The sequence below is a fragment of the Misgurnus anguillicaudatus genome, chromosome 8, assembly GCF_027580225.2.
Source record: "Misgurnus anguillicaudatus chromosome 8, ASM2758022v2, whole genome shotgun sequence".
In the NCBI taxonomy this organism is placed as follows: Eukaryota; Metazoa; Chordata; class Actinopteri; order Cypriniformes; family Cobitidae; genus Misgurnus; species Misgurnus anguillicaudatus.
This window is the reverse complement of record NC_073344.2, coordinates 22606053-22618570: the sequence shown is the minus strand read 5'-3', so window position 1 is coordinate 22618570 and position 12518 is coordinate 22606053. Positions and strand designations below refer to the sequence as shown.

The 12518-nt window shown below is 42.6% G+C and overlaps 3 protein-coding genes across 3 annotated transcripts; all 3 read right to left on the bottom strand.

The window, feature by feature from the left end:
- Positions 1-220: 220 nt before the first annotated feature.
- LOC129450059 (odorant receptor 131-2-like) lies at positions 221-1234 on the bottom strand. Its single transcript, XM_055212480.2, has one exon. The coding sequence runs from the start codon at positions 1151-1153 to the stop codon at positions 221-223; it is 933 nt and encodes a 310-aa protein (XP_055068455.2). The 5' UTR covers positions 1154-1234.
- Positions 1235-7950: 6716 nt separating this feature from the next.
- On the bottom strand, positions 7951-9055 carry LOC129449964 (odorant receptor 131-2-like). Its single transcript, XM_055212308.2, has one exon. The coding sequence runs from the start codon at positions 8942-8944 to the stop codon at positions 8009-8011; it is 936 nt and encodes a 311-aa protein (XP_055068283.2). The 5' UTR covers positions 8945-9055; the 3' UTR covers positions 7951-8008.
- A 2572-nt stretch (positions 9056-11627) lies between these two features.
- Positions 11628-12518, bottom strand: LOC129449987 (odorant receptor 131-2-like). The gene has a single exon (XM_055212350.2). The coding sequence runs from the start codon at positions 12516-12518 to the stop codon at positions 11628-11630; it is 891 nt and encodes a 296-aa protein (XP_055068325.2).

The window sequence follows — 12518 nt, the reverse complement described above, 5'->3', positions numbered from 1 at the left end:
AATGCACGAAGTGTCATAATTTAAGAAACCATGCCTTTGTATCCAACGTACATATGAAAACAAGCATATATGACCTCACAGTTACTGATGCAGCTCTAATCAACAAGCAATATTTATAAAGCTTTAAAAATGTATGAACGTAATATAAATAAAGCCACATTTCTTATATAATGTAACCATATGTATTTATCTGATGTCTATACAGTTTATCCTTTTGTTTTTATCTTTTAGTTGCTTCAACTTTTACAATAAGTAATCGACATGTGAAAAGTCCCTTCATGTGTTTATAAAAATGTTTATCCCGAATGCCATAAATCAGAGGACTGAGCAGTCGTGGCATCATATTTGTTAGAATATAATCTAAAAAGATCATTTTTTTCTGCTCAGAAAGTAAAAGCGAGGCATAAATCCTATTGACAAGAACAGTGATGTAAGATAACATACAGAGCATCAGTTGTAGTCCATGCAACAGGATGGTGTTTTGGGCCTTTTTAGCTAAGGATTTATCAGTATTGGCTCTTCTAGCTGTAACCAGAACTCTACAGTATGTCAACACAAGAATTAACCACACAGCAGATGTATAAAGTCCATGCAGGAATTTGCTCATCATATCATGGTACGGTGAGTTATAGAGATTCAATGAATTACAGACTGTACCTTTAGAAAGGACAGATAGAGGAAAAACAATTAAAAACAGGAAAAAGTCTGCCAGTGCTGGTATAACTCCAACGCCCCATATGAGAGAGACGAGGATGTAGGTCCGGCGTACGGTGCAGATCTGAGGATGATGCAGCGGTTTACAGATGGCAATGTAACGCTCAATGGCCATACCAGCCAAAGTCAATGGAGTATTCTTATGAGTTGTGGAGGCGATTATTAACAATATAAAACAGAATGGCAGAGGGACATTAGGCCACGCATATATCACAGCAAGAATTACAGTTATTAAAACCATGAGCATATCATTCATAACCAGATGAATATATAATATATATCTCGGGTCATTGTAGAAAATCGAACTCCTGAAAAATGTAAACACAAATAATCCATTAATGGAATTAATTGTAATCCCAAGAACAACAACAACAAAATTTCGAACAAAATTCTCTGTGTATCTGTCTTGCACTGTAATTTGAAGCATGGTGGAGTTCATTGTCCTGTGCACTTTGTTGAAATTCAGTGAAAGGCGAGAAATCTGTAAGAAAATGTTGTCAAGCAGACAGATAGTTGTTAGTTCTTTTGTTCGCCCTTAATGATTTTGTTTGTTTCTTCTGAAAAGGAAATAAAATGATTGAAAATTGAATCAAGGCAACTTATGCGTACAAATACAAACTAATAAACTTGTTTAAGAAGAGACCACTGCCTCTTTGATTTGCTTTGTTGAGACCAGAACTAAAACATCAGTTTATATGAGATGAGAGAGGCAGGGGAGGTGTGTGATGAAAAAATTCATGATTGTTTCATCATTAAACTTTGTGTCATTCCAAACCCTGTATGTCCTTTGTCCATACAACATAAAAGCTGGGATTTCTGGTTATTCTTTTGCATATAATGAAAGTGAAATGGGGACAATGACAATAATAAAGTTACTGAAATTGCTTAATGAAAGTATTTATTCTTCTGAAGTCATATTGCTTTATGTGAGGAGATGTAAGTCATTCCAGATAACATTGAAGATCAGTAAATAACAACAAAAGTTTAATATTTTTGTCATGTTACAAAATAAACCAAATCTCACATTTTTAATAACAATCACCCATAGAAGAATAAAATTGATGTGGTTCCCTTTCAGTCGGTCACTACGACGTCACGTCGTGACCGACGAATTGGGAGCTCGCTTAGAGAGACCAATCTGCTTCGAATACTACTAAAACGCCAATGAACTTGGCATTGAGATATTTGCATAATGCTGGCGCCGCCCCGCCAGGTGCGTATATAAGGCGCACGTGCAAATAGGGAAATCAGCTTTTTATCGCTTCGAAAGCCGGCTTTATCTGACTGAGAAGCTACTCTCTGCTCTTCTGGGAACGGTTGCTGAAGTTGATTGACAAGCAGTACTAACACAGCGGACGCTCGCAGTATTCCACTGCTCTGCATATTTTTTGTTTTGAGTTTAGTGTGTGCGTTGCCTTTCCCTGTGCGCATCATCAGCTGAGCACCTAAAGAGTGATTTCCCTAAAAGAGTGATACGTGAGAGCTCTGTGTTTTTTTTAAAGACAGCCACTCTCTCGTATATTCGGAGATCAGCGTCCTTTTCAGGATTGCTTTTCGCCCGTGCGATCTTGGATGTGAGAGGTATAAGGGTTCCAGTTACGGTCACGAGCGCTGTCTTCATGCTTGGGCATCAAGCACTCTGAGGCTGCGTTCGTGGAGAGTTTTTGTTCTCTCTGTGAGAGCATAACCCTCTTGGATTGCGGAGAAGACTGACGTTTTTACGGGAATGCTGTCCGCGCCTTTGCAGTGCTGACACCGCCATGGTGCGGCTGTCAAGCGCTCGCATGACGCTCTTCGCATCACTACGCTGAGTAGGTCGGGGGATGCGTCCTCCACCTGCCGGCCTTTCATCCTCAGCCGGTTGAGGCTCCGGTGGAGACGGCAGAGTCGTGTTCTACGATTTATGCCGAATCCAATGGACCTACATCGGGTCCCGGTAACTTAATCAGCATCACAGGGGTGTCCAATTTTACACCCAAGTGGAGTCGTTCCGGAGATGGCGGCCGTGCCCGCTCGAGCGGCGGAAACGGAAGAGTTGGAGAGGTTAACCCCTCTCCGCCCGAACCGTACCGCCCACGTGATTGGTATTTCGGAGCTGCTCCGGCCTCTCGGTCCTCTGCTCCTGTGCCTTTCTTCCCGATGGCACGAAGAGCTGACGTGATTTGCGGCCATCCGGCCGTTCAGCTTCAGCTTTCACCCCTCACCTCCCTCATCAATGGAGCCGCTAAGCGCAGGGACCCTTCAGTGGAGCGGGGGGTTGCGATGCAGCTGCGTTCCTGGAGGGACCACCCAACCCTTCCGGTTACGGGCGCTGTCCGTCAGGCATGCGGAGAGGCGGCTTCAGCCCTGCACGCAATAACGTTGCTACGGGTTCACCAAGGATTTACGAGGGAAGCCGCGACCTTCAGTCGTGCGATGTTCACGACAGTGGTTCAAGATCGCCACCTTTGGCTGTGTCTGGCTGACGGACGCAGGCGAGAACAACTTCTTGAATGCTCCTGTCTCACAGACCGGCCTCTTCGGCGAGGCCGTGGAGTCGTACAGCTCCGCTGCGCAGACTGAGGCGATCTCTGAGGTCATGCCCCGGCGAAGGAGAGCTGCCCTTGGTAAAAACCACCACGCCGGCTCCTCAGTCTGCCTCTCGCCGTCGGCGTCCTGCGGCGACCACCTCCGTTTCCCTCCTCGGACCCCATCTCGGCAGCGCGGGGGAACCGGTCGTCAGCAGCTCGCCCGCCCGCTTAGCCGCTTCCCGTGAAATTGGGAGTTTAAGTGGCCAGAAAGCGGGCGACCCGGATTGGCAGAGGATCACTCTTCAGGAGACGGTGATTCGCTCCTTCCCCCGATAGAGGGTCGGGTGGAAAATTCTTGGTTTGCATATGTTCCACCGGCTGTTTAGCCGGTACCCACTAACCACACATAGAGTGCATTCCTCTTCCCTCTCCAGGTCTCCAGAGGATCGAGAGAGCCGTGAGCGGGCACACACCAGCTCACCCTTCCTCTCCTCTATCGCCAGCGGGTGTTCTGAGGAGTCCGAGCCCTCAACTCAGGAGACCGGACCACCAGCACCCTCATCGGAGTCTGCGCTCTCCGCAGAGGAGACCAGACGACCGTCACCTTCAGCGGGCTCAGGTCAGTGTCACACACACATACTGTAGATGCTTATGCTGTCACAGCAGACGCACCGGCAGTCTCACCTGTCTCGCTTCGCTGCCCCACCGCGGGTACTTTGGTAGTGTCGTTAATTCTCCTCGTACGGGTGCCTGGGTGCTTGGCTTCAGTTCCCAGCCCGTTTCGTTGGGTTTTACGCACGATCCGCCTCGGTTACGAAATACAATTACCGGCACAACCCCAAAATTCTCGGGCTTTCGTTTCACTATAGTGAAAGTGTCCGATGCACATGTACTGCGTGCATAAGTCGATGTCCTGCTGGCGAAGGATTATCGAGCCGGTCCCTCTTACCGAGATGATGATATGATGATAGGGTTTTCCAGCCTTTATCTCATAGTACCCAAAATACGCGGTGGGTTACGATCGATTTGATTTACGCACCGGCTCTACAAAGGTGGTCTTTTTTTTGGATGATAGCGCCGAGGCTCGTATTTCAATGTTCAGATTGGTTTGCAGCCTTAGACCTGTAAGACGTGTACTTTTTGTGTCCATCTCCCCTCGCATTAGACCGTTTTTTCGCTCTGCGTCGTGGGGTGGGCATATTAATATTAAGTACACCATTCGAGCTGTCTCTCTCTCTCCGTGTCTCCATGAAAGTGCTAGTCACGACATTTAAATATCAGAGAGAGAGTGTTGTTCGCGTTCTGCTTTATTTACGTCGACTTATAATAGCCCGTTCTTGGCAGACTTGCGCGAACACAGAGAGTTAATGCTTCGGCATCTCGCTCGTTTTAGTCATCAGGTCGACTGGGAAAGAGCAACTTTGCCCCGGGCTTAGGATCCTTTTTCTCAGTATGGAATTAGACTCGATCAACTGGCGTGTTTTACAAGAGCGCGCAACTAGTCAGTTCTGACTTGCCTCGGTTTAATTCGAGGGAAGTACGCGGTCCCTCTGAAACAATTTCAGAAGCTCCTGGACATATGACAGCATGCTGCAGCTGTGACACTGCTCGAGCTGCGTCATATGAGACCGCTTCAGCGTTTGCTTTACGATCGAGTCTCGAGGAGAGCGTGGCGCACCGGCATAGATTGTGTAAACACTACACCTGTGTGTCATTTAAATTTCCCCGTAGTAGACCCAGCATTTCTGATAGCAAGATATGCCTCTGAGGGGTCTCCTGGCATTCTGTAGCATGCGATGCCCTAAGCACGGGATGTTCAGCCACGTATGACGGGCTTGCAGTCTCTGGGGTGTGCATAGCACCCCAACTGCCGCGAGCGGTGCGCTGTATCTCTGGGACTTGTACGCTCCGCTATGGAGATGCGAGGGAAGGATGTATTTGTCGACACCGATAACATTGCGACTGTTGCGTTATTTACCGTTAAGGCGGTTTTTGCGCTCTCGTCACCTGTCGCATCTCGCTCGTCATCTCCTCCTTTGGAGTCAGAAGCATCTGAGGTCCCTTCGTGCCATTTACATCCCGGGATCGCTCAATACAGCGGTACGCGCTTCCCGAGCTGCGCCCCGGCGAATGGCGACTCCACCCCCAGACGGTCCAGCTAATTTGGAAGAAGTTCGGTTGTGCGTAGATAGATCTGTTTGCGTCGCCGGACGATTCCCATTGTCGCCTATTTTATTTACTACCGAGGGCAGCCTCGGCGTGGATGCGTTGGCACACAGCTGGCCGCGGGGGGTGCGTAAATACGCATTCCTTCCAGTGAGCTTTATTGCGCAGACATTGTGCAAAGTCAGGCAGCCCTCCCTGGCGGATTCCCCTGAGGAAGGACTTTCTTTCTTAGGAAGGGGCACATTTGGCACTCGCGCCCCGACCTGTCATGTATGGTCGTTGAGCGCGCGCAAGGTTTAGGTGATTTATCGCAAGCGGTATCTAACACCATCGACGCCGTTCGAGCACCGTCCACAGGACGGGCTTACGCGCTTAATGAAACCTTTTCGTCACCCGGTGCTCTTCGCAACGCGAGGACCCAGAGAATGCCCTTTAACATTATGCTTTTATATCTTTAACATGGGTTAGGTGGTAGGCTGTCCCTCCGCCTTTAAAGTTGATATCGCCGCTATTTCTGCTCATCACTCACTTATCTACGGCAGATCAGTTGGCCAGCATGATTTAATTATTACATTTTAAGAGGCGCTCGCAGGCTAAACCCCTCGCGCCCTCCCTCTTTCCTCCTGAGACCTGTCCATGGTGCTGAAGCCTTCAGGTCTCCGATTTTAGCCTTTGCAGTTTGCGAGTCTGAAGTTTTTATCAATGAAAACTCTGACCCTGCTAGCATTGGCCTCCATGAAGAGAGTAGGAGATTTACATGCATTCTCTGTTGACGATTCGTGCTTTTAGTTTGGTCCTGCTGTCTCACTTAAGACCCAGACCAGGCTACGTGCCCAAAGTTCCCACCACTCCCTTCAGAGATAAGGTGGTGAGCTTGCAAGCGTTGCCTTTGGAGCAGGCAAACCCAACCGAGGCTTTGTTGTGCCCCGTACGCGCACTGCGATTCTACGTGGACCGCACGCAAAGCTTCAGGACCTCGGACCAGCTCTTTGTTTGTTATGGTGGTCAGCAGAAAGGGAAAGCTGTCACTAAGCAGAGGATGTCTCATTGGATAGTTGATACTATCGCCCTAGCTTACAATTTGCAGGGCATTCGTAACCGAGACGTTCCTTTTAAATCTTACTAAGACTGTACAATAGTGATAATTGTGACATTTGTTAATGCACAATGAACTAACATAATCAATTGCACTGCCATTCTCTTTTTTATTGTAGTTCATCCAATGCATTTAATGTTAACAAATTTAACCTTATTGAAACCTAAATCTTTTTACCCACACAGTCATATAAAAATGACATCAAGATAATATATTGTAATAAAAAGGAGAGCAAAACTTACTTTCAGACTTTTACAGCAGTTAATATTTTTCCGGATAGGTTTATTTTTCAAAGTTTCTGCAGATACACACATTAAAGGGATACATGACAGTCATTACCGGAAGATATACATTTTAAATATTCATATTTTTCTTACAAACTCTTATCAATTGCCATCAAAAGGCCTTTATTAACCCATTAAAGCCCTCACTCTAAAAAAACAAACGGTGCTATATAGCACCAAAACAGTTGCTTTGGATCGTAATGATAGAAGAACCATTTTAGTGCCATATAGCACCGGTGAAGCACCAGTGAAGCACCTGTGTAGAACCATATAGGGGCCATATAGCACCACTATAGCACCACATATGGTTCTACATAGCACTATAGGGTTCTACACAGGTGCTTCACCGGTGCTTCACCGGTGCTACATGGCACCAAAAATGGTTCCTCTATCGTTACGATCCAAAGCAACTGTTTCGGTGCCACACAGCACCGTTTGTTTTTTAGAGTGCTGTGGATTACTTCTGTAATGGATGGATGAACTTTTTCAGGCTTCAAATTATTCAAATGGAATTGAATGCCTTTATTGTCATTGCATAAGACATGCAACGAAATATAGTGTCTCAAAGTACAACAGACTGTATACATTAACATCACATAAAACAACAATAAATATATAAACATAAAATCTTATGACCAATAAAAATGTGTCACATTAATAAAAAAAAATCAGAAGCATAATTTACTACCATTATAAAGCTTGGAACAGCAGGACATTTTCTAATAAACTCTGATTGTGTTTGTCTAAAAAACATAATCATACATCGAGGATGGCTTTGAGTGTGAGTACATCATGGGGTAATTTTCATTTTTGGGTGAACCTCTTAGGTCTGGCTGCATTAATCTTCATCCTTGTTGCACACACCATCAGAAAAATATGATTAAACAACGGTTCCTAGCTGTCACTGGGGCAGTAACCTTTAAAAAATACACATCTGCACCTTAAGAGTTTATTTTATGACCTAAAATGTATGATACAAGATAAAGTTAACACACAATAACGTTTATGACAACATGCCCCAATGATGAAGAATATTGTCACTCAATTACAGAGTTCAGCAATTATAAAAAAGTTTTTAAGATAAAAATCACATAGTGTCATCATTTAACAAACCATATTTTTGTATTCACTGTACAAAACCATTGCTAATGAAAAGAAGCATATATGACCTCACAGCTTTAAAAATATATGACTTAATCTTTAAAGAAATAAAAGCACAGAAAAATATATATCCAATGCTACTTTAAAATCTTACTGCAGGTTGGTTTAACTTTCACAATTACAAACCTGCAAGAAATAATTCTTTTAATAGATTTAAAAAAATGTTTATCTCGAACACCATATATCAAAGGACTGAGCAGCCGTGGTAATAAGTTTGTTAGAAGATAATTAAGAAAAGTGATTTTTGTCCGCAGTGCAGGTGTAAGTGGGGCATAAATCCTGTCTATAACAGGAGTGATGTAAGATAACATACAGAGCATCAGCTGTACTCCATGTAACAGGATGGTGCTTTGGGCCTTTTTAGCTGAGGATTTATCAGTATTGGCTCTTCTGGCCGTAACCAGAACTTTACAGTATGTAAACACAAGGATTAACCACACAGCAGATGTATAAATCCCATGAGTAAGTTTGCTCTGTTGTTCATGGTACGGTGTGTTATAAAGATTTGGTGAACTACAGAGCACCCTTGTAAAGATGGGTAAAGTACGAAGGATTGAAAAGACAATCAAGTCAGCCAAATTGGGTAAAACTCCAACGCCCAATATGAGAGAGATGAGGATGTAGGTCCGGCGTATGGTGCAGATCTGAGGATGATGCAGAGGTTTACAGATGGCAATGTAACGCTCAATGGCCATACCAGCCAAAGTCAATGGAGTATTCTTATGAGTTGTGGAGGCGATCATTAACAGTATAATACAGAATGGCAGAGGAACATTGGGCCATGCATATGCCATCACAGAAAGAACTATTGTTATAAAAACCATGAGCATATCATTAATAACCAGATGAATATATAATATGTATCTCGGGTCATTGTAGAAAATTGAACTTTTGAAGAAGGTTAACACAAATACTCCATTTATAGAGTTAATAATGATTCCAAGAAAAACAATAGTGAAATTTCTTGCAAAGACTTCCACATATGTGTCTGCTTTAAGCATTGTAGAGTTCATTGCCCTTTTGCACTCCCAATATATTTATTGACTATCCTTTGATTGTGAGGTTATGTCCTTATGCAGTCCTTTAGGCAGACAAAACTGGATGTGGCAGCTGAGACATCTGATCTGGAAATAAAAGAGACAAAGAATGTATAATGAATACATGCATTATAAAAATAAGCTATATTGGAAGTGTGATACATCAATATATTAAAAGAAAACTTACCTTTACTCTTTGCTTAGTTGAGTGAGTGAGCACCAGAGATAATGTGACATGTTTAAATACAGCATAGAGTGAGAGAGGGAGTGAGTAAAATCTTTAAGATTGATTATACGTTGGCAATATTGAGGCGGGGCATAAAACAAGAATACATTGAATTTATTAGCTCCTGGTTATGAAACAGAAGACTTAATAGTTTGCAATTGTCGGATGGTTAAAATATACACCAAATGTGACCCTGGACCACAAAAAAAAGGAAAAATTTACTTAAGAAAATTAAGTAGAGATCATGTTCCATGAAGATATTTTGTTAATTTCTTACAGTTAATATATCAAAACTTTATTTTTGTGAGTAGATGTAGTTGCTAATGACTTTGTTTGGACAACTTTAAAGACGTTTTTTTCAATACTTCGATTTTTTTGCACTCTAAGATTCCAGATTTTCGAATAGTTTTATCTCAGCCGAATATTGGGTCTTATTCACTAAGCATGTGCACGCACATATTCGTTCCTAAAATGTGCGTAATGACGTTTTAACTTACAAATCATGATTCAACAAAAACTTTCATACGTACTAACACTTCCATGTTTTCCCTATTTAAAGACTTTTACATGAGTAGTTACACAAGTAAGTATGGTGGCATAAAATAAAACATGTCAATTTTTAAGCGGATAAAAAATGAGAACTATATTGTATGGCAGATGAGCACTTAGTTTGCAGTACTTCGGCCTCGGGGAGTATTTAGTAGTGATGATGTTACTGCGCGCCAAGGTCGAAGGAAAAATGTTGGCTTTTGCTTGCTTCTGTCATGCTAACACATTGACCCCTGAGGATCTTATAAAAACTTTCCATTATTTTACTCGAAGTCAACGAAATCGAGCAGGACCAAAACATTTTACAGCTGATCGCTGTCAAAAAAAAGTTCTGCGACAACGTCCCAGGTATAACAGAAGCAATGACAGTGTTCTTAATATGACAAAGTAAGCGTTTTGATTAATGCCATTTATTTTTTATCAGTGTGTCCCACTAGTCAACCAAATTAATATAACACGGCAAATATAAATGCACATTTATACACTCACCTTTAGGATTATTAGGAACACCTGTTAAATTTCTCATTAATGCAATTGTCTAATCAACCAATCAAATGGCAGTTGCTTCAATGCATTTAGGTGTGTGGTCCTGGTCAAGACAATCTCCTGAACTCCAAACTGAATGTCAGAATGGGAAAGAAAGGTGATTTATTTTGAGTGTGGCATGATTGTTGGTGCCAGACAGGCCAGTCTGAGTATTTCACAATCTGCCCAGTTACTGGGATTCACTCACAACCATTTCTAAGGTTTACAAAGAATGGTGTGAAAAGGGAAAAACATCCAGTATGCGGCAGTCCTGTGGGCGAAAATGCCTTGTTGATGCTAGAGTTCAGAGGAGAATGGGCCGACTGATTCAAGCTGATAGAAGAGCTACTTTGACTGAAATAACCACTCGTTACAACCGAGGTATGCAGCAAAGCATTTGTGAAGCCACAACACGCACAATCTTGAGGCAGATGGGCTACAACAGCAGAAGACCCCACCGGGTACCACTCATCTCCACTACAAATAGGAAAAAGATGCTACGATTTGCATGAGCTCACCAAAATTGGACAGTTGAAGACTGGAAAAATGTTGCCTGGTCTGATGAGTCTCGATTTCTGTTGAGACATTCAGATGGTAGAATTAAAATTTGGCGTTGGCGGTTGTGTAATGGTGTGGGGGATGTTTTCTTGGCACACATTAGGCCCCTTAGTGCCAATTGGGCATCGTTTAAATGCCATGGCCTACCCGAGCATTGTTTCTGATCATGTCCATCCCTTTATAACCACCATGTACCCATCCTCTGATGGCTACTTCCAGCAGGATAATGCACCATGTCACAAAGCTCGAATCATTTCAAATTGGTTTCTTGAACATGACAATGAGTTCACTGTACTAAAATGACCCCCACAGTCACCAGATCTCAACCCAATAGAGCATCTTTGGCATGTGGTGGAACGGGAGCTTCGTGCCCTGGATGTGCATCCCACAAATCTCCATCAACTGCAAGATGCTATCCTATCAATATGGGCCAACATTTCTAAAGAATGCTTTCAGCACCTTGTTGAATCAATGCCACATTTTGACCTGTGATAAGTTAAGATAACTAATAAAAACAAGTTGCAACTGTTTAACTTAATTTGTTATGTTAAGGTAGCAAAAAATATGTTGATTTGATAAAAAGGCATTTTTACAGTGTACAAATGATAATTGGATATAGTATTCAAAGTGCCCATTATTCTGAAATTAGTAATTTATATATTTTTTATTGATTATTATAATCTGTTCCACCTACATTTAATTTCCATTTAAATTCATTTTATTTATTCATAATTTTACTTACAATACACACAAACAAATGTTGGGTTATTTTTAACCCAGTGTGCAATTCTGTGCCCTACCTCATTTACAACAAAAATACAACCTGATGCGCTGAGCAAATTGTTTATCTCTCACCCCGTAGATCAGTGGACTCAATAACCTTGGCAGAATATTTGCCAACAAAAACAGTATGAAAATAATTGTTGTTCGGCTCTGAGGATAAAGATTCTCAAGTGTTGAGCTCAGTAGCGGCGTGACATATGATAGCATACAGAGCAGAAGTTGAAAACCATGCAGCAGTATCGTGTTTCGGGATTTTTTTGCAGACGTCTTATCCGAGACTGCTGCGTTTGCGGCGAAAAGAACCTTGAGATAGGTGACAATCAGCGTAATCCATACAAATGATAAATACACAACATTCACCACTGTGTCTTTGACAGCGTGTTGCCAAGAGTTGTAAACGTATGAAGTGTGGCATAAAATGTTGGTTGAGAAAATGGTCACAGGTTGAGCTGATGTCATAATTAAAATATCACTTAAAGCCGGTGCTGTCGACATAGTCCATATAAAACAAATTAGAATGTAGGTTCTTTGGGCTGTACATATTTGCGAATGATGCAGCGGCTTACATATGGCGATATAACGCTCGATGGCCATACAGGCCAGATTTAGAGGAGTGTTTTTGGTGACCATACTAGCAAAAAACAACACCACACAACAGACTGAGACATTGAAGAAACGCACAATATATGTGGCTACTTGTAAGCCCACAGAAATGGACAGCATGATCATGTCATTAATAACCAAATGAATATATAAAATATATCTGGGATCTCTATGGAAAATATCATTTTTTAAGAAAACAAGCACAAAAGTTCCATTTATATAGTTGATGATTAAGCCCAGAGCTACACTGATGAAGTTCTTCATGAATGCTTCACTAAATGGATCCCTGGGAATGGTGATGTTCAT

What these genes read in the sequence shown, in the direction of transcription:
- LOC129449964 (XM_055212308.2), bottom strand. Translation starts at nt 8,944, where the DNA reads ATGAACTCTACAATGCTTAAAGCAGACACATATGTGGAAGTCTTTGCA.
- LOC129450059 (XM_055212480.2), bottom strand. Translation starts at nt 1,153, where the DNA reads ATGAACTCCACCATGCTTCAAATTACAGTGCAAGACAGATACACAGAG.
- LOC129449987 (XM_055212350.2), bottom strand. Translation starts at nt 12,518, where the DNA reads ATGAACATCACCATTCCCAGGGATCCATTTAGTGAAGCATTCATGAAG.